Below are 23,611 nucleotides of genomic sequence, written 5' to 3' on the forward strand. Positions count from 1 at the left end.
AAAAAAAAAAAAAAAAAACAGAAACCTTTATTTACAACCATGGGAGTCCCACAGGAGTACACAAAACACACAATGTGCACACACACACAAAATGAACCTTTTAAGTCAATACAATGGGTGCTCCTGGCCGCACGCCACCCCTCAGTGCCCTATCCGTACCACCATCACGGTGACATTGTCAGCCGAGCCCCGCTGCACCGCCTTGTTGGCCAGCCTGTTGCAGGCTGCTTCGTAGCGGGCGTCGACCGCAGACTTCCCTTCCCGGGTCTGGATCTTCTCATCCTACCAGATGAGAAAGGGGATGAGTGAATGGGGTGACTCTGCACTCTGCCACTTTCCAGAAACATTACTGCCAAGAAGAGGAGTTGCTCTGGCCTCCCATCAGTGCTGGCAGGACAAACTGACCAGTGCAGTGGGCAGAGTTCACACTGAAAAAGGGCAGAAGGGCTGCCCCACAATGGGAGGACATGGGGTCTCAGGACTTCTACTTCTCCAAAAACTAGGACACATTTGGAACAACCATCACTCCCGTGTGAGATTCCTCACCTCAAGACAGGACAAGATGAAGTTCACGGCTTCTTCTGGGGTAAAGACCTTGAAGAGCCCATCACAAGCCAACAAAATGAACCTGTAACACCAGGGAGGAATATAAATGGTTTTAGGTGCAACCCCCCCCCCGCCCCCCCAAAAAAAAAAAGCATGGCCTGGAGTTGGAGATAAATATTTGTCCAACTATTCAAAGGCTAAGATTTTTTTTTTTTTGAGATGGAGTTTCACTCTTGTTGCCCAGGCTGGAGTGCAACGGTGTGATCTTGGCTTACTGCAACCTCTGCCTCCCGGGTTTAAGTGATTCACCTGCTTCAGCCTTCCCAGTACCTGGCATTACAGGGGCCCGCCACATCACCTGGCTAATTTTTTGTATTTTTAGTAGAGATGGGGTTTCACCATGTTGGCCAGGCTGGTCTTGAACTCCTGACCTCAACTGATCCACCTGCCTCAATCTCCCAAAGTGCTGGGATTACAAGCATGAGCCATCACACCCAGCCAGGCTAAGATTTTTGAAAACCCACTTAATTTCTGTGACAAAGGTTTAAACTTCTGAGACAAAGGTTTAAACTACTTAAAACTATTTGTGGATAGGATGCTATATATCAAAACTGAGACTACCCTTCTCTTCACCAATTAACAGAATTATTAATTACCTCAAACATTAGGTGCTGTACTTTCTTAGACAAACTCAAGGAAAAATCACTGAATAAAAACACTGGGTGTTATGGTAAATATACAAGAATTTATATCACCACTTCCAGACATAAAGCTGAGAATTAGCCTGGCCTCGGTGAAACATCCTTGGATGCACACTGCACACCTGCGGGCTGCATGCAAGTCCAAGGTCCAAGAGGGGGCAGCTGTTCGTGTTCCTGTGTTTGAAACCGCATGCTCTCCCTTTCAGAATCAGCCCCTCTCTAGACTGCCCCCGGAATCTTTCTGAACACCAACGGATTTGATGTGACAGTTCTTGTTCTCCCGGCATTGGGGGTGGGGAATATGCTTCCCCACAGCTTTATGGTGTAAGCCACCTTCCTTTTCTCATTCTAATACCTGTATCTTTGTTTTCCTTTTTGTTGTTGTTGTTGAGATGGAATTTCACTCTTGTTGCCCAGGCTGGAGTGCAATGGCATGATCTCAGCTCACTGCAACCTCTGCCTCCCGGGTTGAAGCAATTCTCTTGCCTCAGCCTCCCGAGTAGCTGGGATTACAAGCGCCCATCATCAGGCCCAGCTAATTTTTGTATTTTTAGTAGAGACAGGGTTTTGCCATGTTGGCCAGGCTGGTCTCGAACTCCTGATCTCAGGTGAGCCAGAATTAAGAGGCGTGAGCCACTGTGCCCAGCCTGTTTTCCTCTTTTGACTAGGCTTTCATTCAACCACTATTTGCTAAGCAGGTGGTCCCTGCTAAGAACACAGTCCTAGCAAGCTCCTGGCCCTTCTAGTGTCCTGAGAGTCAGACCCTGAATAACCAATCACAAAGATCCACAATTGCAACCCAGGAGGGGGAGCTAGGAGGCAAAGCAGAGGGTGCCAAGCAGATGGGGCCCTGGGGGCATCGTTCAGAAAACCAGAGGCGGCAGCTGCTGGCAAGATGATAGAGGACCCCCTGGGGCACATGAGAACATAACACACTGAAGGCAGATGTAGAGAATGGGCGATGGCTCGAGAAGAGGCCACGCCAGCGAGTGCCAAAGCAAGGCAGCACTGGGGCAGGACTCAGAGCAGCGCTTGGAGGACCTCCCCGCCACAGTGTAGCTAGCATCTCTCGCCTCCCCTCGTCAGCTCAGTGCCGTGGAGCCTGCTTCTGTGAGCTTTCCTCTCATCTCCCTCCTGCTACTGCCTTAGTTCAGCTTTCACCATCAGGCCAGGGCTGCTGCACTGCTGCTCATGGGCCTCCCTAGCTCCATAATACCATCTTTAACCATTACCTGTTGAGGCCTTGCCCTCCGCCAGCACAGTGCCTTATGTTTAAGTATGAAGAACAGGAGACGAACAAGTGAACAGTCTCCTTCTCAACTGATCCTGGCTCTGCGTAAAAACCTCCTCTGATTCTCCACTAATATCAACTAGAATTCAGACTCTCCAGCATGGGACTGAGGGCCCTTCAGAATCTGTCCCCAAAGCACCCTGCTCTCACTTTCCCACCACTGTCTCGGTCCTCCAAGCACCTGTCTGGCCATGCTTTCATACTGTCACATTTTAATGCCTTAGTGTGTGTTCCCTCTGTCAGGAAGGCCCTCTCCTCTCCGACAAGGATACGCCTTCCCCCATTGCGAAGTTCCCCAGTGCACCACACACGCCTAGGACACACTAGACTGCAACTGCCCATCCCCATGTGTGCTCCCCTACCACTGTGGACCCCCAGCAGGGCAGAAACCACATTCTGTTTATCTCTACACCCACAGGGCCTAGCACCATGCACACCTTCCCTCCAACAAAGGCTTGATGAAAACTGGAAGAAATGAGGAAGAGAAATACAGCCACATGCAGGCGCACCTGTGCCTCTGGTAGGGGTCTTTACCTGTCATTGGGGGTCAGCTGGCAGCGTCTGATGTCAGGCACAGATGTGACACCGCAGCGCTTGTACTGCCCATCCCCAATGGAGCGGGACACCTCTAGCACGCCCAAAACACGCCCATCCCTAAAATGAGAGGAAAAACATTTCAGACTCGGAATTCCTGACAGATCATGGGTCCACAGTACTTAGAATCTCACCTTAAAAAGCAGGGAATGGAAGTGTGAAAGATATAGGCTGTGGAATTCACATTATTAGCCAGTACTGACATTTCTGGATCTCAAATACACAAGGATGTCTAGGTCATTAACCGCTGCCCTGGGGTAGGGAGCCTGCCCGGCGGCACAAGGTGGGAATAGCATTTCTGGAGGCTGGTAAACAGGACTGCCCAGCCTAACCTTCAGCTGGACTCAGCAGTTCTCATCACACATCCAGGTCCAAACTCCAGAATCAAATCTGACTGGACTGGGTGGGGGAGCCTGGCAGTGTTTCTGTATCTTAAAGCTCCTTGAGAGTTTCACACATGCCTCAGGGTTAACAATAGCTAGAACAGAGGGATATTTTACATTTCAATCTAATTAGATTTGGGAAATCCCTGAAAGTGATTATTCCCGAATTGTGGAGCACAGTTCCTTTGCATCAAGTACAGGCGTGTAAATGACAGTAACCCGCATACCCACATAGCATCAAGGTTTTTCCCATTCTATTTTTAGGTGAGGGGATATGGATATGGGGCAGTGATCTACAAATGCGAAGAGACACGTAAGGCACAGTCCTACTGTCAAGGAAAAACCACTTGGGGGAGCCTACTGCCCTAAAGAACAATTCTGGTCCGGGCTGTAGCACTGTCACCTTAGGCAGCTGCAAGCGCTCTCCCCTTCAGGTCCTTGTCTGTAAAGGCAGGAAGATAACCCACGCTCAAAGTCCAAGAGCACTCCATAAATGCCACAGCTATGCGTGGGCGTTTAGGATCACCGGGGGGCTCCCAAATCATGGACCACGCGTTCAGGAGATGTGGTGCAGATGGATGCACATGGTAGGAAATGCTTCCTGGGCTGGTGTCCTAAAGGCAGAATTCAGCCTGGCCCTTCTCTGGGCCCCGGTTACCCTCTCAGTGGCTCAAAGTTCAGTATCCATAACAAACATGTTTTTTCTTCCTCACAGACTTCTACTGGCATCTGCAAAAAGCCTAGTGATCTTCCAGGATATAAACTTTTAAAACAAACAGCAAGAGGAACCAGAGTGCACAGGGTAAGAGCTGAAGACTAAAGACGGTCATGGGGCAGTTGGCCTTAGGAGCTGCCAGTTCAGGAAGCAGCTCACAGTTTAAGTACTATGAAAAGCCAACAGAGTACCTCTCTCACAACCAAATGACTGGGTGTCTGGTGTGGATCTCCCCATCCCAGTCATAAACCCAGCCTATTTCAACAAGATTAAGAATACAATGACCACCTCTGCAATGGCAGGTCCCAGAAGATCTAGAAGTTACCAGCAACTTCTGGTACTGCACAACACAGTACAGAAAACATGAAACAATTCCTAAGTCTAAAGAAGGAAAATATGAGGTAGCACGGGATCTGCGCGCACACCTGCACACACTCGCTCGCTCTCTTTTTTAAGAGAGACAGGGTCTCTGTTGCCCAGGCTGGAGGGCAGCGATGTAATCATAGCTCCCTGGGCTCAAGTGATCCTCCCACCTCAGCCTCCTTTTTATTTTTGATGCAACAAATCATTATACTTTATTATTTCTTGTGAACAAAATATTTTCCAGAGGGCAGTGTTGTTTTTTTTTTTGAGACAGAGTTTCACTCTTGTTACCCAGGCTGGAGTGCAATGGCGCGATCTCGGCTCACCGCAACCTCCGCCTCCTGGGTTCAGGCAATTCTCCTGCCTCAGCCTCCCGAGTAGCTGGGATTACAGGCACGCACCACCATGCCCAGCTAATTTTTTGTATTTTTAGTAGAGATGGGGTTTCACCATGTTGACCAGGGTGGTCTCGATCTCTTGACCTCGTGATCCACCCGCCTCGGCCTCCCAAAGTGCTGGGATTACAGGCGTGAGCCACCGCGCCCGGCCCCAGTGTTGTTAATAATAATGTTGGAATCAGTGAAAACAATCAGTATAGATCAAATTTTTAAAAGTGATAATTTCTCAGAAATGCATGCCTCGATGTCATTGAACATTATCTATAAGCAACTGATCTCGGGAACACATAATTAATTTTTGAAGAGCCGTCTCATCCTATGACACTGACCTAATGTGAATAACTAAAATATATTTCTGTAGTTGAATGGAAAATAGATATATCTCTATTGCTGAATTCTAGTAATCTAATTCACTCTTTAAACTGGACATACAGTAAAATTACCAGTGTTCTTTTGAACTTGCTACTTTCTCAAAATTTATAGAAGCTATCCCAGTTAACACTGTTAAAGTCTTAAGTACAATAATCCTACAAAGCACCTTCTTTCAATACATTTCCCAAGGTTTCCTTTTTAAATCTGTCTTTTAAAATAGCCACCCTAGAACTACAGGTGCCACCAAGCCCAGGTAAGTAACAAAAAAAAATTTTTTTTTTTTTGTACAGATGGGGTGTTGCCCAGGCTGGTCTTAAACAACTGGCCTCAAGCAATCCTCCCACCTCAGCCTCCCAAAGTGCTGAGATTACAGGTATAATGTGCCTCGTTCTTATTTTCTTCAGATGGAGTCTAGCTCTGTTGCCCAGGCTGGAGTCCAGTAGCGTGATCTCAGCTCACTGCAACAACCTCCGCCTCCCAGGTTCAAGTGATTCTCCTGCCTCAGCCTCCTGAGTACCTGGGATTACAGGTGCCCGCCACCACGCCCAGCTAATTTCTGTATTTTTAGTAGAGATGGGATCTCACTGTGTTGGCCAGACTGATCTCGTGATCCACGTTCCTCGGCCTCCCAAAGTGCTTGGACTACAAGTGTGAGCCACCACACCCGCCCTCTCATTCTTGTTTTCAAAGTTCCACATACAAAGTAGTAATCTTACATTCACTGAACTGCTGGAGTAACAGGAGAAAGCAGCAATAGACAGAATGATGGACCCCAGGAAAAGCGTTTGGTAATGATGCAGGAAGCCGGACTGGCGCTGTGCTTACACCCAATGCAATGTCCTACGTAGGATGCCACATGCAAATACCTGTCAGTTCAACAAAGGCCAATCACAGAGTCCCAACCCTGAGACCGAGCATCACACAGGATAAATTCATGCCGCTTCTACTTTGGAAAGTGTTGGTACAAGTCCAAAAGGATCACCACTGACGAGGCTAGTCAGGACTCAGCCCCAGCAGCCCCACAGGCTTTGTACTTCCCAGTCTGCTTGATCCATTTCACTAGAACTCTTTTTTAAGAGAAAGGGTCCTGCTGTGCTACCCAGACTGGAGTGCAGTGGCTAGTCACAGGCATGGTGGCGCATTACAGGCTCAAGTGCCTGGACTCAAACGATCCTCCCACCTCAGCCTCCAAGTGGCTGGGACTACAGGTGTGTGCCACCAATACATACCCTACCCATGTCCACTTCTTAGAAAGTGCACTACTCTAGACACAACAGAAAGCTGTTTCACAGCATGTTCTCCCCGTTGCTGTTTTCAAAGTTCAAACAAACTGCCCAAAGTTCATTCTTTCCCCTTCCCTCAAAATTTCCCCCCACCCCCGTAATTACAATGCTTAGCAGATAGTAGCTTTTTAAGTCTCAGCCTACCAAGCCAGTCTGCCTGTCCCTTGGTACCAGCCCTCATTAGGACGGGCCTCCTGCCCTTACACCCTTCCAACTTTTGTTTTGAGCTCTTTATTTCTCTTCTTTTCTGCCAACCAGAGAACTGTTTTCCTATTATTGGACAAGCTGTTTAACAGTGTCCTCAGATCTTAGCTATTTTTGTTGATAGTTTCTGTTCTAATTTTTTCTCCAGAGAGAGACTGAGTGAGACTGAGACATCCTACTACTTGCGTGTTTAAGGCTAATCTGGCTGCCTTTAGCAGCCAGAAACTGCTTGGACTTCAGCTCCTCTTGCATGTCAGTAAAAGCAAGATGCAGCGGGTCTCAAAAAATAAGCTATCCCCAAGTGATGTTTGCAAAGCTAAGGTTGGGAGGTGGAAACTCCATCTCCTGACCATCCAAAAACTGGCAGATGCCTAAATCAAATGTATTAATACAATGAGTGCTACAGAGATAACCAAAGTACAATGCTAGAAGAGTTACTTTTAGTTATAAGGGACCTGCACTTGATCAAGTTCTAGGCACACAGTACTGACATTTAAATTTAAATGCTATATGTAAACTTCCCATCTGTTCAGCTGCCTTCCTTATAAAATAAAAATAAAACTTGTCTTATTCTCAGAAAATTCACTGCTACATAGCTACCTTCAATGTAAGAAAGTAGAAAAAATTAAGACTACACCAAGATTTACTTAGTTTTGTAAGAAATACTGGAATCAAGAAATAGGATGAAGGGGACACAGGGATGAAAGTGTGACATCGCTAAATGTCTTTTTACTCAATTTAGATTTTGAAGCATACAACAGGGAATTTTTCATTTTTTTATTGTGGTAAAATATACATGAAATTTACCATCTTAACCATTTCTAAGTGTACAGTTCAGCAGCATTAAATATATTCACAGTGTTGTGTAATCATTACCACCATCCATCCTCAGAACTTTTCTATCTTCCAAACTGAGACTGTTCCCATTAAACACTAACCGCACAATTCATCCCCTGTACCTCCCCATTCTACTTTCCGTGAACTTGACTAGTAACTCCTATGAGTGAAATAATAGTATTTGTCTTTTTGCATCTGGCTTTTTTTTTTTTTTCTTTGAGATAGAGTCTTACTCTGTTGCCCAAGCTGGAGTGCAATGGCACGATCTCAGCTCACTGCAACCTCCACCTCCCAGGTTGAAGCAATTCTCCTGCCTCAGCCTCCCAAGTAGCTGGGGGTACAGGTGCATGCCACCACACCCAGCTAAATTTTGTATTTTTAGTAGAGACAGGGTTTCACCATGTTGGCCATGCTGGTCTCAAACTCCTGACCTCAGGTAATCCATCTGCCTCCCTCCCAAAGTAGTGGGATTACAGGTGTGAGCCACCATGCCTGACTGCATCTGGCTTCTTTTACTTAGCATAAAGTCCTCAGGTTCATACATTTTGCAGCATAAGCCAGAATTTCCTTCCTTTATGAGGTTAAGAATAGTATTCTGTTATAGAGATATCTCATACTTTGCTTATCTATTCATCTGTCAATGAACATTTGGGCTGCTTCCCCCTTTTGTCTGTGGTGGAAAATGCTGCTGTGAACATGGGTGTGCAAGTATCTGTTTGTGTCCCTGCTTTTAATTCTTTTGGGTACATACCCAGAAGTGGAACTGCAGATCATATGCTAACTCTGTGTTTAATGTTTGAGGAACTACCACACTGTTTTCCATAGTGGCTACACCATTTCACATTCCCACCAACCAGGCAAAGGGGTTCTAATTTCTCTATATACTATATAAAGGCAAAAAAGCCATTTAAAAATTGAATAAACTGAAAATAAACTGAATAAAAATAAATGGAAAACAAATAACCAAAGTGGTAAAATAACCACAGTAAAAAGTTATATTTCACTTTTGCACTAAGGACAGTATCTTTCTAGTGAGGTATATTCTAAGGACAAGAGAACAGCAAAGAACACAAACTAAAGTGATGATTTTTATATTTTTTTGAGACAGGGTCTCACTCTGTCACCTAGGCTGGAGTACAGTGGCATAATCATAGCTCACCAGATCCTAGAAGTCCTAAATTGAAGAGAACCTCCTGTCTCAGCCACCAGAGTGGCTGGGACTACAGGTGCATACCACCAGACCTGGCTCCATGCTCCTGTTTTTATTTTTTGTAGAGATAATGTCTCACTGTGTTGCCCAGGCTACTCTCAAACTTCTGGCATGGAGCGATCCTCCTGCCTTAGCTTCCTGAAGCACTGGAATTACAGCTGTGAGCCCTCTGCTCCCCCAGTAGTGATAATTTTGATACTATAAAACTATTTTAACAAATAAATATACTGTTAAGAACCAAGATTTCTAATATTAAGAAAAATGAGCTATAAATATTAAATCAAAGAGAAAACTCTGTAATGTTAAATATGAGTAAGAAATAGCACTCCAAGCTTGTGATTTAAAATGTGCTGTTTCCTAACTCTATATGTCTCAAGCGGCCATAGAATTAATGACACTCCAACTGAACTGAGCACCTAAGAACATGGATTTGGGTTCTTTTTTTGAAAAAATTTGTCCCCACCCACACTACACTGATGTAAATTATTTTTTTTCAGACAGTCTTGCTCTGTACTCAAGCTGGTGTGCAGTGGTACGATCTCTGCTCACTGCAACCTCTGCCTCCCAGGCTGAAGCAATCCTCCCACCTCAGCCTCCTGGGTAGATGGGACCACAGGTGTGGCACCACACCTGGCTTATGTCTCCCTTTTTTTTTTCTCTCTATTTCTTGTAGAGATGGGGTTTCACCAATGTAACCTAAATTGGTCTTGAATTCCTAGGCTCAAGAGATCCACCCACTTCAGCCTCCCAAAGTGCTGGGATTACAGGTGTGAGCCACTGCACCCAGCCTGGATTTTGGTTCTTAATCATTAATACACACGTAAGAAAATGACACAGGAACCAGCCGGCAGGAGTTTCCACTGGCCCTATCTGAGATAAAGTGAACAGCAGCAAATACCATGACTGTAACCACAACTAACTCACTGAATAGTCTGTTGGCACACAGGGATATGCAGGTCAAGGATGGAGGGAGAGAAGCAGAGAAGTGAAAGAAAAACACTAATTTCCACAACTACAGGTGATTATCTTCCTTTCAAATTGGTGATTAAAGGACAGAATGAAAACATTTACCCTGCTTTTTTAGAAGAATTATGTTCTCTTATTGATAATGAAAAGTGTTTCTTTACAGAATGCCACTAATACGTGTGAAAGGAATCACAGCATATGAAAATTATCTTTGACATCTCTGATGAAATGACGACTTAGGGATGCTAAGACCATTAGGTGAAAGGTGACAAGAAACAGAAAATTCACAAGGTACCAGTGAACCTCCTCAGATTACTTACTGATGATACAAGGTAACAGGAACATCTGGCTGTTAGCACCAGAGCCAAGTGCTGGGATTTGACAACTTTAAGGGTCACACTATGTGCCTACTGAAGTGAAGGACTGCTGAGTATACAGTGTCCCCCATAAAACACTACTAAAAACACCTAATCTGAATCTAAAGAAGGCTTTACACCTAACTTCCAGCTTACAGGAAATATGTGGAAAAACACCATAAAGAAACAGGCAAGTTCAGAATGTTGATGACTCTGTACAACTGCTGGCCCATAACATGGTTCAAAGTCTGGTAAGAAATGAGAGTTTTGGCAGGGTGCAGTGGTTCACATCTGTAATCCCTGCACTCTGGGAGGCCAAGGAAGGAGGATCACTTGAACTCGGTGTGGGAAACAGAGAGAGACAGAGATCCTGTCCCTACCAAAAAAATTGAAAAATAGCCAGGCATAGTGGCACAGGCCTGTGGTCCCAGCTACTTGGGAGGCTGCGGCTGGAGGATTGCTTGAGCCTCAGAGGTCAAGGCAGCAGTGAGCTGTGATCGTGCCACACTGCACTCCAGGCAACAGAGCAAGAAACTCTCTCAAAAAAAAAACAAAACAAAACAAAAAAAAGAAATGCAAGTCGAGTCCACGGCAGACATGAATGCTGACTAGACCCTCGTTTGAAACAAAGATGCTTTGGGGATAACTTGGGAAATAAAAATATAGACAGGATATTAGATAACCTAACATAACCCAAGGAAATATTACTGTCTTAGGTGTGAAAATTCTCATTCATTATGTCAAGAACGTCTTTATCTTTGGGAGATGCATGCTTAAGTATTTAGAGTGTTATGTCACCAAGTCTGCAACTTTTAAATAGCTCAACCTGTCACACATCTATACAAATATGACAAAATGTTCACTGCTAGATTTTGAAATGTTTGTTTTACTACTGCAAAGTTTCTTCTGTATGTCTGAAAAATTCAATAATAAAAGCTGAGGGTGGAGGAGACAGCCCTGGCCTCAGGCAGGAAAACAGGTCACAGCAGGGCTCTGCTGCTCAGAGGCGGAGCCCACGTTGCCGGTCTCTTAGCCTCCAGCCCCTCTTCTCCGAGATGAAGGGTTCACCCAAGCCCACACTGTCAAATGGTAACTATAAGGCATGTACACACTGCTCTGAATTAGGTGGGGACTGGGATACAGGAAGCAACTGCAACACAATTAGCCTTACCTGCAGCCACAGGACTGTCAGTATCCAAATATTTTCAAGTAGTTCAGGGAAAAGCAGAATGTAAAACTTACAAGAAAGGGGAGAAGAAGTGATGCTTACACTCATATTAGAGTCACATCCTCAGGCATGACTGTCCACAGTAGTTACTAGGACAGTAGTTATGGCAGCAAAAATTGGGCAAACAACACTACTTGAGGCCTGAAACCAGCCCTATATCCCATCCCTGCTCATGTAAACTGCAGCAACAGTGAATAAAATTGGTTCTTACTAATCCAGGAGCTTTTTGAACAAACAAAAGTAGTAGTTCCAGCTACTCTCCAGAAATCTCCCTGTACCACTAACTAGATTCAGCCTGGAGCAATAAAAAACACTTTCCCAAATGAACAACAGAAGAGAAACTATACTTCAAAAAATAGGTAAGTGCAGTCTTAGAGATGATCTCTCTCTTATCTCTGGCAGAAAATAAAATTTTAATAGTCAAACTGTATAATACCAGAAAAAAACTTCTGGAGGAATCCATAATGCAATGTCCTTGAAGTGGAATTCTAAAGAAAAAACATATGCCCTCCTTTAGCTGCCTTGGATAGAAGCAGGTAATAAAACCAGAGCAGACATACAGTTTTCAAAGATTTAAAGAGAGAGTGAAATGAAACTGCAAAAGACAGAACCAAGAAAGACGTGGTCCTCTGTGCCACAAGTTGTTCCCAAGAAGTCCAAAGACATCACTGAACCTGTCTTAACTACTTCAGATTTTCTCTCTGGAGAATTCACCTAAAACTGTAACTTGCTCAGTGCAACAAATGACAGTATTTAAGAAACTTCCTAGGCACGGAGAATATACTGTGAATGGTAAATATGAATTTGTCCTTTTGCAAATGTAGGGAGGCAAGTTTCCTTCCACTTGGACATATGTGAAATCCTACAACAGTCATCCACCTACGTCACCAGTGTTAGAACTCAGACACAGCCTCGTCACACTGAAGACTATGTCACATGGCAAGTTCTACTCCTTGAAGGTCTCAGGGACCTTTCTACAGCCAACAGCCCTCCTTCCCTAGAGCTCCTCTCAGTTCCCTGGTTACCTGACGTTTCCTCCAGCCTTCTGTATCCTCATCCGCTCTTCATACTGAGTTGGATTATGCTCTTTGCTGAGGCTTAAGGCTGCATGTTTTTGACTCTCCTCATTATAACGACACAAGATTGCCTAGGAAGATGGAGATCACAACAGTCATGAAATTCAGTGGGCCCAGCATCTAAAGGTACCAGTTGAAGAAAACAGTTAACAATGGGGTTTCACATTCAGCCTACTGCTGATAAACTCAAGTTCAGAGAATCAGACAGCAAAGAAGTGTCAAAGACACAACAGTCAGGGAGAGTTGCCCCCGGTTTTGGTATCAACTCTGGTGCAAACTCTGCTGAATGACTACAGCCAAGCACTCCCTTGGATGTTGTCACATTTGTGACATGAAAGGAAGCATTCAACAAGCATCAAGGTCTCTTTTGGCCTGGAGTTCTACAAGGCCAGAGACATGTCCGTAAGCCTACGGAAGGCAGAGGGCCAGCCTTTTGCATGCTGGCCAAGTGCCAGGCAGGCCTTCCACACAGCGCCTCCATGTGTTCTCACCCCTGCCAGGTTCACCATGTGTTTTACAGGAGGACACTGAAGCATGAGGAGTAAGTAACCAATAAAGTCACAGAGCAGAGCCAGGATTCAAATTTGGGTCTGACTCCTAAGTGTTATTTTATTTTTATTTTTTGCCAATTTTCCTCTTGCTATTTCTGAAGTCATTTGGTTTAAACACATGTGCACTAGGGCCAGTCTACTACAGGATCACCAGAATATAAACTCCACCAAGCAGGGGCTTTCATCTGCTATATTCCCAGCTATACCCCTAACAGGGATTATTTGATGAATAATCCCCCCAAAAGCATCGGGAGGAGGGATCTAAAGATGCTGCTTAAGTGGAGGCAGAGTCACTTGGTTCCTGTGACTGCTGAAGGCACAAAGAGGCTGGCTGAAAAAGTAGCAATGGAATGGAACATGCGTTCCTGATGCAGAGGAGGCAGGGTCTGCAGACTGCTTTCCACAGCAGCACCCTCTAGGCTTTACAGCATGCCCACGACTATCGCACCCTGGGCTTTCTCCCTCAGCCAGGGACTGGGCTCAGAGGATATAGGGCACCTCATCTGGTATTTTCTAGCTACAGCTTTTGAGTTACTCTGAAATCACAATAACTTTGAAAGGCAGGGGTTAAAACTTTTCATTCAACACTGTCTAAGGTCAGAGAAATGAAATAAAAGAATATTTAGGCTACTTGCATACTAATTACTTTCTGATCTACAGCATCACACACACACACACACACACACACACACACACACACACACACACACACACACACACACACACAAAATAAACCACAGGTGGAAAAAAGAAACTAAAAAGACAGGATCTGGGTTTTAAAGCACAAGTCTACCACAGGGTGTAAGTCTACCCAGAGGACAAACTGCCTCTAGCTGAGCTGCTGTTCTCTTACCCAGGAGTTAAACTGCAGCAGAACACTGCAGCAACCCCAGAAGAAAGGTTTCAATGCAGACATCGTCACTTTAATCCTACTCAGCAAGTACTTCCTAAGGTCTTTTCCCCATAAAACATATTGTTATCTAAGTGAGTGGCTCCAGAGCCACATACCCGACTATCTCCGAGGTTGGCAATATAAAGAATGTTGTCTACAGCCAGAACGCACGTGGCAGTGGACCCGTCTTTCCAGGCAGGCTTCCTGGGGGGAAACACATCAGAAACACAGTCACCACCAACAGCCTAGCACTTTGAGACTAATTTCCAGAGCTGAATGGAAAGTATCTCATATTTCAAAATGGACCATTTCCCTGACAATTGTTTTTTTTTCTGTTTTAGACTTAGTTAATGGTTTTAAGAGCTTACTCAATGCTCGGCACTTTTCAGACAGTGAGCATTAGTGTTAAACCAAATCAGAAGACTGAAATGCATTTAGGAAAACATGCACAGTCCATTCAAACTTCTTCATGAAGTTATACTTACTGGCTGGAAGCTTGTTTAAGGAACTCTTCATCAGTATGCTTGAAAGTGTCCAAAAGGCATCTCTTCACGGTTTTCTCTACACTGATGCCATCTCCTGTTACAGAAGGGCCAAAAGAAAACAATCTCTTAAGGAGGGAGGATTATGCTGCTCCCACTGTCATTTTGCTTTTGTAATTTCTGCACATCAACTGATTTCAAGCATGATTAAGAACAATCTCTATTTTTTGTTTTGAGACTGGGTCTCACTCTGTCACCCAGGCTGGAGTGCTACGGTGCAACTGTGGCTCACTGCAGCCTCAATCTCCTGGGCTCAGGCAATCATCCAGCCACAGCCTCCCAAGTAGCTGGGACGATAGGCGCATACCACCATGTCCAGATAGTTTTGTTTTTTGGGTTTTTTTGTTTGTTTTTGTAGTGACGGAGTCTCCCTATGTTGCCCAGGCTAGTCTCAAACTCCAGGGTGTAAGTGATCTTCTGGCCTTGGCCTCCCAAAGTGCTGCATGAGCCACAGTGCCCAGCCAGAACAATCTGTGTTTCCTCACCTATAACACAGTGCCATCTGAAGTTGTTTTTACAAGTTTTCCAATAAAGGCAAGACACTACTGGAACCCTAAGACAATTCACAAAAGGTGTCTATCACGTAGAATTATGAGAAGCGCCATTCTAAGACACACCTGCAGGGCCGCCACACCTGGAAGCCCTGGAGTCCACTCAGCCCCACCCTTTTAAGACTCATCGATGATTCTTTGCTAAAGCCAAAATGACACATCTGACTGCTTCACACAGCCGTTCAAACAGCAACAACCAAAATGAACAACTGATTTAGTTCTCAGTCTCACCTTTAGGAAATTTTCTGATTAAGTTCTGATGCAAATTCTGTGCAGCAAATTTTGAGGCTCGAATTCCTCCATGTCCATCAAATACAGCAAAATATGAAACTCGAGTACTGAAAGAATGAAGTGAGAGTTAATTAAATTCTCACAGCAAAAACCACACTTTTCCATTAAAGCTTTTAAATCTCATCTCAAAGAGTGAACATTAACAAGTCTGAGGAAGTCACACTGATAAGACCCTAGTCACACTGCTACAAATGGGGGGAAAAAGGCTTTAATATTAACTGAGACAAACATTTAAGTAACATTCACAGCATTTTTGTCTTTAAAAAAAAAAAAAACTTTTGTGTGTCTGTGAGCATGGGGAGTGTTTCCGGTCAAGACTGGAAGACCTGCTAGAGGTCTAATATTCTAAAAGAGCTGTAACACTTTCATAGCATTTTAAATTAAATGTTTAAAACTCACATTTGCTTCAAAGATCAAGATATGTTAATTCTGGTTTTTCACTGACAACACTATTTTATTCCATAACCTCATCTGTGTGTTAAATGTTTAAAACCAAATCTGTTCCTATTTAAATCAGATTTGGTTTTAAACATTAACACACAGATCAGGTTATTTATTGAAAACAGTCAAAAATAGAATCATGCATCACTTAACAACAGAAATGCACTGTTAGGTGATACTGTTGTTGTGTGCACATCATAGAACATATTTACACAAACTGAGATAGTGTAGCTTACTACACACCTAAGCTACATGGTAGAGTCTACTGCTCTTAGGCTAAACTGCAGAGCATGTTACTGCACTAAATACTGTATGCAGTTGTAACACGATGGTAGTATTTGTGTATTTAAACATACCTAAACATAGAAAAGGTACGGCAAACATGGTATTATGGCTGAACACGGCAGCTCACGCCTATTAATCCCAACACTTTGGGAGATGACCAAGGCAGGAGGATCACCTGAGGCCAGGAGTTAAAGACCAGCCTGGGCAACACAGTGAGACCCCATATCTATAAAATTTGTAATCTTATGGGAGCACCATCATATATGTAGTCCATCACTGACTTGATGTTGTTATTCAGCACATGACTGTATCTATAAGAGCAGGAAGGATATTACAGAATTATTACTCAAATAAATTTTGAATACAGGTATCTCATTTTTAAAACCTATCTTACCACTATAGCTATTCCTATTCCCCTTTCAAGTTTTGCCAGAAAACCCACACATATGGAATAAAAGATATGAAATAAACTATTTCAAGAAGGAAAAAAAACAAAAATGCCTATGAGAAATGACATTTATTCTAGAGAGCTGCTTTTCCTTCAAATTTTTTGGAATGCCTTTTCAATTTAGGACATCCTGAGCCATGAGAAAAAACCTCACCTGCTTTGTAACTTAGCGCTGTTATCTTAATATCTGCTACTTGCAAGGCATGATTTAGTGTTCCCAATTAAATTTAGTCTCAAGGGATCTGCCTTCTTGGCTCCAGAGGTCCCTTTCCTGGTTTTAATGCAAATCCCAGGCTGGGTGTGGCGGCTCATGGGAGTAATCCTAGCACTTTGGGAGGTCAAGGCGAAAGGATGGCTTGAGCCCAGGAGTCTGAGACCAGCCTGAGCAACACAGGGAGACACTGTCTCTATAAAAGTTCAAAAAATTAGCCAGTGTAGTGGCACATGCCTATGGTCCCAGCTACTCAGGAGGCTGAGGTGGGAGGATTACTTGGGCCTAGGAGATCAAGCCTGCAATGAGCTGTGATTGTGCCACTGTTCTCCAGCCTGAGCAGGAGAGTTAGACCCTGTCTCAATGGGAGTGTATATCATCCCCTCTACACATGATCAGCTGCTCTGCAGCAGTCATCACCTCATCTTCATGGGTGGCCCTTATCTGGACAAACGCTGTCAGCCCAAATAGCTCCAGCACACTGTATGTTAATGACCAACTGGTGTCAGTTAAAGTACATAATGCATGCATTATGAAATTCTGAATTATGCAACCTATGTAATATGTATTATTAAATATGTACTATAATGTACGTTAACAGTCAACTTAACGTCCTACCCTCTGGTTACTTTTTCTCCAGGCCCAAGAGCTTATCCAGAAGGCTTCATTTTAGTTTGTATAGCTGCAGCTAATTTTCCATTGTCTGTCTTTTCCTTGATATCATTTTGACTTTTGTTTTTCCTTGGCCCTCATTATCTGAACAAGCTCTCCTTGATCACCATTCATACTTTAATTGGTGGCTTCCAACTCTTATCTTCTAGGTCACGGAATAAAAATATTCTCTGCCAGAAGCTGCTCAGTTGCCAGTAAGGAGTAACACATGCTGCAGAGCCACGCCACATGGCGTCATCTCCCGCTCAGCAGGGTTGCTCAACCTCAACACTACTGACATTCCAGCCTGAAAAATTCTTTGTTGTGGGGCTGCCCTGTGCTTCTAAGATGATCTCTACCCACCAGACGCTAGTAACAACTCCCTCCCGCAACCGTGACAAAAATGTACCCAAACACTGACAACTGTCCCCTGGGCAGGGGGCAGAATCAACCCCAGCTGAGAATCACTGATGTAGAATCAAGTGATATGTTAGTCTTTCTAGTAAGTACAAACTCGCCAGTCCAAAATGCCAATCAGAACCCAGGAGACGTTAGTGCCAAACAGGCTTCCTACCACACAGAGACTCACATGAGGGACGATGGGGGCCTACACTCCTCGGTGATGTCGTTCAGGATGACGTGGGCATCCTGCATCTCCTCCCTCTCACCCTTCCGCTCAGCCACATAGCCCTTCAGACCAAAGATCACCGAAGAGGCTAAGGAAAAGAGAACAAAAAAGCCAATACAAAACTGTGCCCAACCCTCTGGAAACCCTAGTCCCAGAGCAAATGAGAGGGAACTATGACCGTTTTACTCAGCAATATCCTAATGGTGCAAACAAATAAGCAATACCCCTTACGGTATCGCCCAGCTGCAAGTCTATAATTAAAATCAGAGCACTGATGGGCAGGGTGAGCTCTAAGAGGTTGCACAGAGACACAAGAGAGGAGTCAGTGAGCGCAAAACACCTCTGTCTAGGGTATGAGTTGAAGTGCCAGGGCAAGGGATGTGCCCTGGGGATGTGCCGCTATCACAGAGAAGTAAGATTAAAATCGGGGAAAGGATTATGAGCAAATTTAGTCTTGTGATAAATAAGGACAAATGCAAGTCAACAGTTAGACAAATCCAAGTCAGTAGAGTTTGTCTCAAAAGCCCTGTAGATGCCCAGAAAATAAGTATTTCCATGCTCAAGGCTGGTGAAGAATTTGAACAAATGGTAAGATCAGTTGCTTTACTTCAACTGAGGAAGAAAAAGAGAAGATTCCAATGCAGGGCAGAGATCTATTTACATTTAATGGGTAGGCTCATTTAAACTCATTTTCTGATACCTAATACCAGACAAATAACAAAATGAACACTCAAAGAGCTGTCCTCTGGGAAGGGACAAGCCAAGCTGAAGAAAACATCTTCCCAGTAAAGTTACAAGTGGATCTTTTCACATACCTCTGCCTGCATCATACAGCTTTCACCGAGGTAATTTGTGGCAAAGGACAATGCAGTCAATGAAAATTCCACAGCTCAAGAATACTTGAGTATCACAACTATTCTCTTTAGTTAATACTTTTTGTTTTCTTTCCCACTAACTTTGACACGTTACAAAACTGACTACAAATTTCAACTACTTTTTCCAGGCTTAGGGAAGCTGCCTACCAAGCTAAATCACAGAATTAAAAGCACTAATCCACAAACTGTGAACAAAGACTGGAAATCACAGGGAGACTAGGTGGTCAAAAACTATTCACTGCAGAAGGCTAAGAAAAAAACCACCTGTATTTTGTAACTCTTGAGGAATAAATGTAGGTTTCCTATCTGAGCAAAGGGAGGATAAGAGATAGATGTACATGAAAAGTAGGAGAAAAAAAGCACAAAGAAACTCGGAAATTCAATTGCAAAAAGGGAACCCATTTCTTAGATATAGATATAAAAAGAAAGTATTATTAGAAAGCTGAAACTGGTTTTGCTCTGGGTTGTTTTAAAATATGAAGTCTAATACATTTGTTTTCAAACTGTCTGAAAACCTTTACAAACTTTCTTTTCCACAAGCTCTTCACTGCCATTCTTCTCTTCCTCAGAGGTTTTTCTCTTTGCTCCTTTCCCTTCATTCTTTACCATCTGGGGTACTGATGTGGCAAGAGAACCTGGAAATAAAGTAAAAGCCGGACAGAAACACAGCTGTAGACTGTTGGAAGAAGTCACTAGCGTACTGGGCTTCATCCTAGCACTCAGACAAGGTCATTTCAAGCAAGGACTGGCAGACACAGGCAGACCCGGGAGTTGTGTCCTCATGGTGATGGGGGGCACGTTCCCATAGTGAGGGAACATAAAGTTAAGATCCAGGCCCTGAATCAAACAGACCCTGCTGAAGGGGTCTGTAAAAGACTTTCCCAGTGGTAAAACACATATTTTTTTTTTTTGGCCCATAGCATATACATGTTTTTATATCCACAGGCTCTTAGTATTAAACAAAAACTTACAAAATCTGTAAGTAAGCTAACATACTCTAAAGAAGTTCCAAAAAGAAACAAGTACCCAAAAAGGCTCAAAATGAGGTAAATTTCAGCCTTTAAGAACTGTAATACATCCGGGCCGGGCGCGGTGGCTCACGCCTGTAATCCAAGCACTTTGGAGGCCAAGGCGGGTGGATCACCTGAGGTCAGGAGTTCAAGACCAGCCTGACCAACAGGGTGAAACCCCATCCTTTAAAAAAAAAAAAACTGTAATACATCCTTTCAAAGGCAAAATAGGGTTGCCACGCTGTTCCCACTAGTGAAAGGATGAATCTCTACTTAAAGCCAGAGCTAAGGGAATCTGCAGTGTCTATGTGTTTGAAATGAGAAAAGTCAACTTTCAAAGAGGAAACAGCAAGTAACTTGCTAACAGTAACTTGTTAACAGCAAGTTACTTTCCTTTCAGTCTCAGTTGTCTTCACCAGTGCATAACATGGTAAGAATACTTTCATCTCAGAGAGATGTTTGAAAATTGTTAAGGACAGGTAGGAAGAGCATTTATCACAGTGCCTAACACATCAATCTCCAATAATGGCAGCTGTTGTCCTAACAAATGACTGTAAATGTTCTCTGCATTTAGGGATAAAAAGTATTTAGGTATAGAAGTATGCAATAGCCAGATGAAGTGGCACATTCCTGTAGTCACAGCTACTTCAGAGACTGAGGCAGGAGGATCACTTCAGCGCAGGCATTTGAGACCTGCGTGGGCAAAGCAGTGAGACCCTGTTTCTTTAAAAAAAAAAAAAGATGCAAGTAGTTATTTACTTATTCAACCTCCTCTTTGCCAGATATTTCTTTTTCTTTTTGTTTTTTAGACAGGGTCTCACTCTTGTCACATAGACTAGAATGCAGTGGCATGATCATAGTTTAATGACAAAAAGTTCACGATTCAGATCCATAAGCCACCAATACCTCTATAGGACAGAAAGACATCCACTCAGTTGGTAGGGTTCATAACTTGAGTTTTCCTTTTCTTTTTTTGAGATGCAGTCTTGCTCCGTTGCCCAGGCTGGAGTGTAGTGGAGCGTTCTCGGCTCACTGCAACCTCCACCTCACGGGTTTAAGCGATTCTCCTACCTCAGCCTACAGGCATGCACCATCACACCCAGCTAATTTTTGTATTTTTAGCAGAGATGGGGTTTCACCATGTTGGCCAGGCTGGTCTCAAACTCCTGACCTCAAGTTACCTGTGCGCCTTGGCCTCCCAAAGTGCTGGGATTACAGGCATGAGCCACCGCACCCGGACACAACATATTAACTTTTATTACAACTAAGGGTACCATCTTTATGAGGAAGGTTTCAGGCTACACTGTGAGTAGGAGAATGCTACAATGTTTTTGTATGGGTCTACAGCCCTGAAGACGGAGAATTCTTATGTAAGATGACTGCAGTACATTTTCTGAAATGGTACTACCTGCATCCCCACTGCCCCACACCATTTATCTCCCAACTTCTCATAACCCTCACCTTCCCCCACCAGAGGAGCTCCACATAAGAAGTTCTCATGAGACAGAATCGTACCTTTGCCACGTTGGTAAGAGGAATCTCCTCTATTCTTCCCTCCTACTTAATTAGGACGTGAAAAGGAACATTTTCAGGAGAAGGTAGAGCCAATACTACTAGGCTTGATACACTTGGGTCAAGCACTTTGTTTAATAAGGCATATCAGAATCACAAACTGAATTTTTAAAAAATGTTAATAACAAAGTTGAGAGTAAATCAGTGAACTCTTAATTCTCAAAGTCAGTTCCAACAACCTGAACCTCAACAAGTTAATATCACCAGAAACTGATATAGTGTTATCTTTGTGCTTCCAATTGATGGTGCCTGTTTATAGTTTTATAGTAAACCTTATGCTGTATTATGACTTAATGTCATCCAAAATCCTGTCAAAATCTATACGTAAATTTCACATAAGAATGAAATACTGTGTATTATTTCCATCAGCACCTTGGGTTTTTTGTCCTACCACTTACCTGAATCACCACTGCTAGCAGGTGGGAGATCATCAAAAAGCAAAGGTCCCCCTGATCCTGAAACACAGCAGAACACTTAGTAAGCCCACAAAAAATAATGTAAGGCTTAAGTTTCAGAATCCATCCCACCAGGACACCTATGTAGGTTACTGAAATAAACTCAAAACTCTTGCGTCAATCCAGTGGCAACTCATACTGCAATGAATAATATCTTGAACCTATTTTAAAGTCGTATCATTTCATAGGAAATAAAAATCTGCCTTAAAAAGTTAAATTGTATTTCAGGTAGTAAAATAAATACTCAAAGGACCAGAGAAAACCGCTCCACATGTTCTGGCAGTACTTCTCAGGGCTGGCGACTAGCAGATTTTTCTGCCTTACCTGATCCCATGGATTCAAAACTTAAAGACAGTCCAACACCTAAAACATCTGTGTGTTGAAAATGGGGGAAAGGGAAAAAGATTGAGACAACTACAATCCCAGGATGAGTAGAGACGTTGACACACACCTGGGAGAGCCTGGAGACTGTACCTGAGTCAGTACTGCTGGCCGGAGGGAGGTCATCAAAGAGCAGGGGTCCTTTCTGAGCTTCTTTCCCTAAAACACAGAAATCCTGTTTAGAGAGCATATGGTCATCATCCAGGACAGATTTTCAAAGGAGAAGACCATGTGGTCTTCCTGCTTTGAAACAAGTTTACTACTAGATTCAAATTTTCTTCTTCCTGCTGGACAAACTTTTAAAAAATCTTTTCTTAACAGCTTTTTAATATGGACATCTGTTTCCAACAATTACAGTCAACATAAAAACAATGAATGATGCCCTAACAGGTCATTGTCAGGGCCATTGAGTATTTTGAGGAAAATAAGTATTTTCTTGATAATTTCATTATTGAAAGCATCAAACATTTAAGTCTTTCTTTGAAATAGAATCCTTGGGAGAAAAAAAACTGATTCTAGACCAGTAAAACAATACTTGAGACTTCAAGACAGGAGTTCAGAAACTGGGCGAGGGGGGCCTTCAAAGTTCTACAGGTTTATAAAAATCCTATTTTAGTAACATTCTGCTGGGGAAGAAAATCTGTTGTAACCTGGTGTCCCTGGCCCCAGCACAGTGCCTGATTCAATAAATAGCTATGGAGAAAATAAGGAGTTTCAGGTAATCAAAGACAGATGGCCTCAGAAGAAAGTCAGAAAACTCTTAACAAAAAATGTAAAGATTTCCACTCCAAAAGTAAATGTTTTATGCCTAATTATCTTTTCGCACATAAAATTTAACCACTATTCCTTATTATCCAGCTTTCCCTAAAATTCTATTTAAGCTATTAGATATCTGAACTGGCACACAGGAATCCTAGTTGAAAGTATGCACATTCACCTCCTACGAAGTTCAACACACCAATCAAACACATGGGCTTTTTCTCACCTCTTGTTCCTCACAGTTCGAGTATAAAAATGTACTCATTTAGGCCAGGCGTGGTGGGCTCATGCCTATAATCCCAACACTTTGGGAGGCTGAGGTGGGAGGATTGCTTCAGCCCAGGAGTTCAAGACCAGCCTGGGCAAGACGGCAAAAAAATCTCTACAAAAATTAGCTGGATGTGGTGGCAAGCGCCTGTAGTCCAAGCTACTAAGGACGCTGAGGTGGGAGGATCACCTGAGCCCAGGGAGGCCAAGGCTGCAGTGAGCCATGATTGGGCCACTGCACTCCAGCCTAGGCAACATAATGAGACCATGCCATGTCT

General features: G+C 43.5%; 1 protein-coding gene across 3 annotated transcripts in view; it reads right to left on the reverse strand.

The window, feature by feature from the left end:
* Window positions 1-7: 7 nt before the first annotated feature.
* Window positions 8-23,611, reverse strand: part of LOC108310687 (ILK associated serine/threonine phosphatase) — a 31,461-nt gene continuing 7,857 nt past the window's right edge. Inside the window, exons 2-12 of one of the 3 annotated variants that reach the window (XM_017537811.2) lie at window positions 22,401-22,466; window positions 21,870-21,926; window positions 19,405-19,524; window positions 17,976-18,102; window positions 15,291-15,397; window positions 14,452-14,545; window positions 14,083-14,170; window positions 12,473-12,594; window positions 3,073-3,192; window positions 547-628; window positions 8-282 (exon numbers count right to left, since the gene is read on the reverse strand). In XM_017537811.2, the coding sequence (XP_017393300.1) occupies window positions 142-282; window positions 547-628; window positions 3,073-3,192; window positions 12,473-12,594; window positions 14,083-14,170; window positions 14,452-14,545; window positions 15,291-15,397; window positions 17,976-18,102; window positions 19,405-19,524; window positions 21,870-21,926; window positions 22,401-22,466 (1,124 nt within the window). In that variant the 3' untranslated portion in view covers window positions 8-141. Of the gene's footprint in view, window positions 283-546; window positions 629-3,072; window positions 3,193-12,472; window positions 12,595-14,082; window positions 14,171-14,451; window positions 14,546-15,290; window positions 15,398-17,975; window positions 18,103-19,404; window positions 19,525-21,869; window positions 21,927-22,377; window positions 22,467-23,611 lie in introns of all 3 variants that reach the window. The other 2 variants (XM_017537813.2, XM_037741773.1) reach the window with 2 other exon arrangements.

This window comes from Cebus imitator, unplaced genomic scaffold (genome assembly GCF_001604975.1).
Source record: "Cebus imitator isolate Cc_AM_T3 unplaced genomic scaffold, Cebus_imitator-1.0 Scaffold106, whole genome shotgun sequence".
Lineage (NCBI taxonomy): Eukaryota > Metazoa > Chordata > Mammalia > Primates > Cebidae > Cebus > Cebus imitator.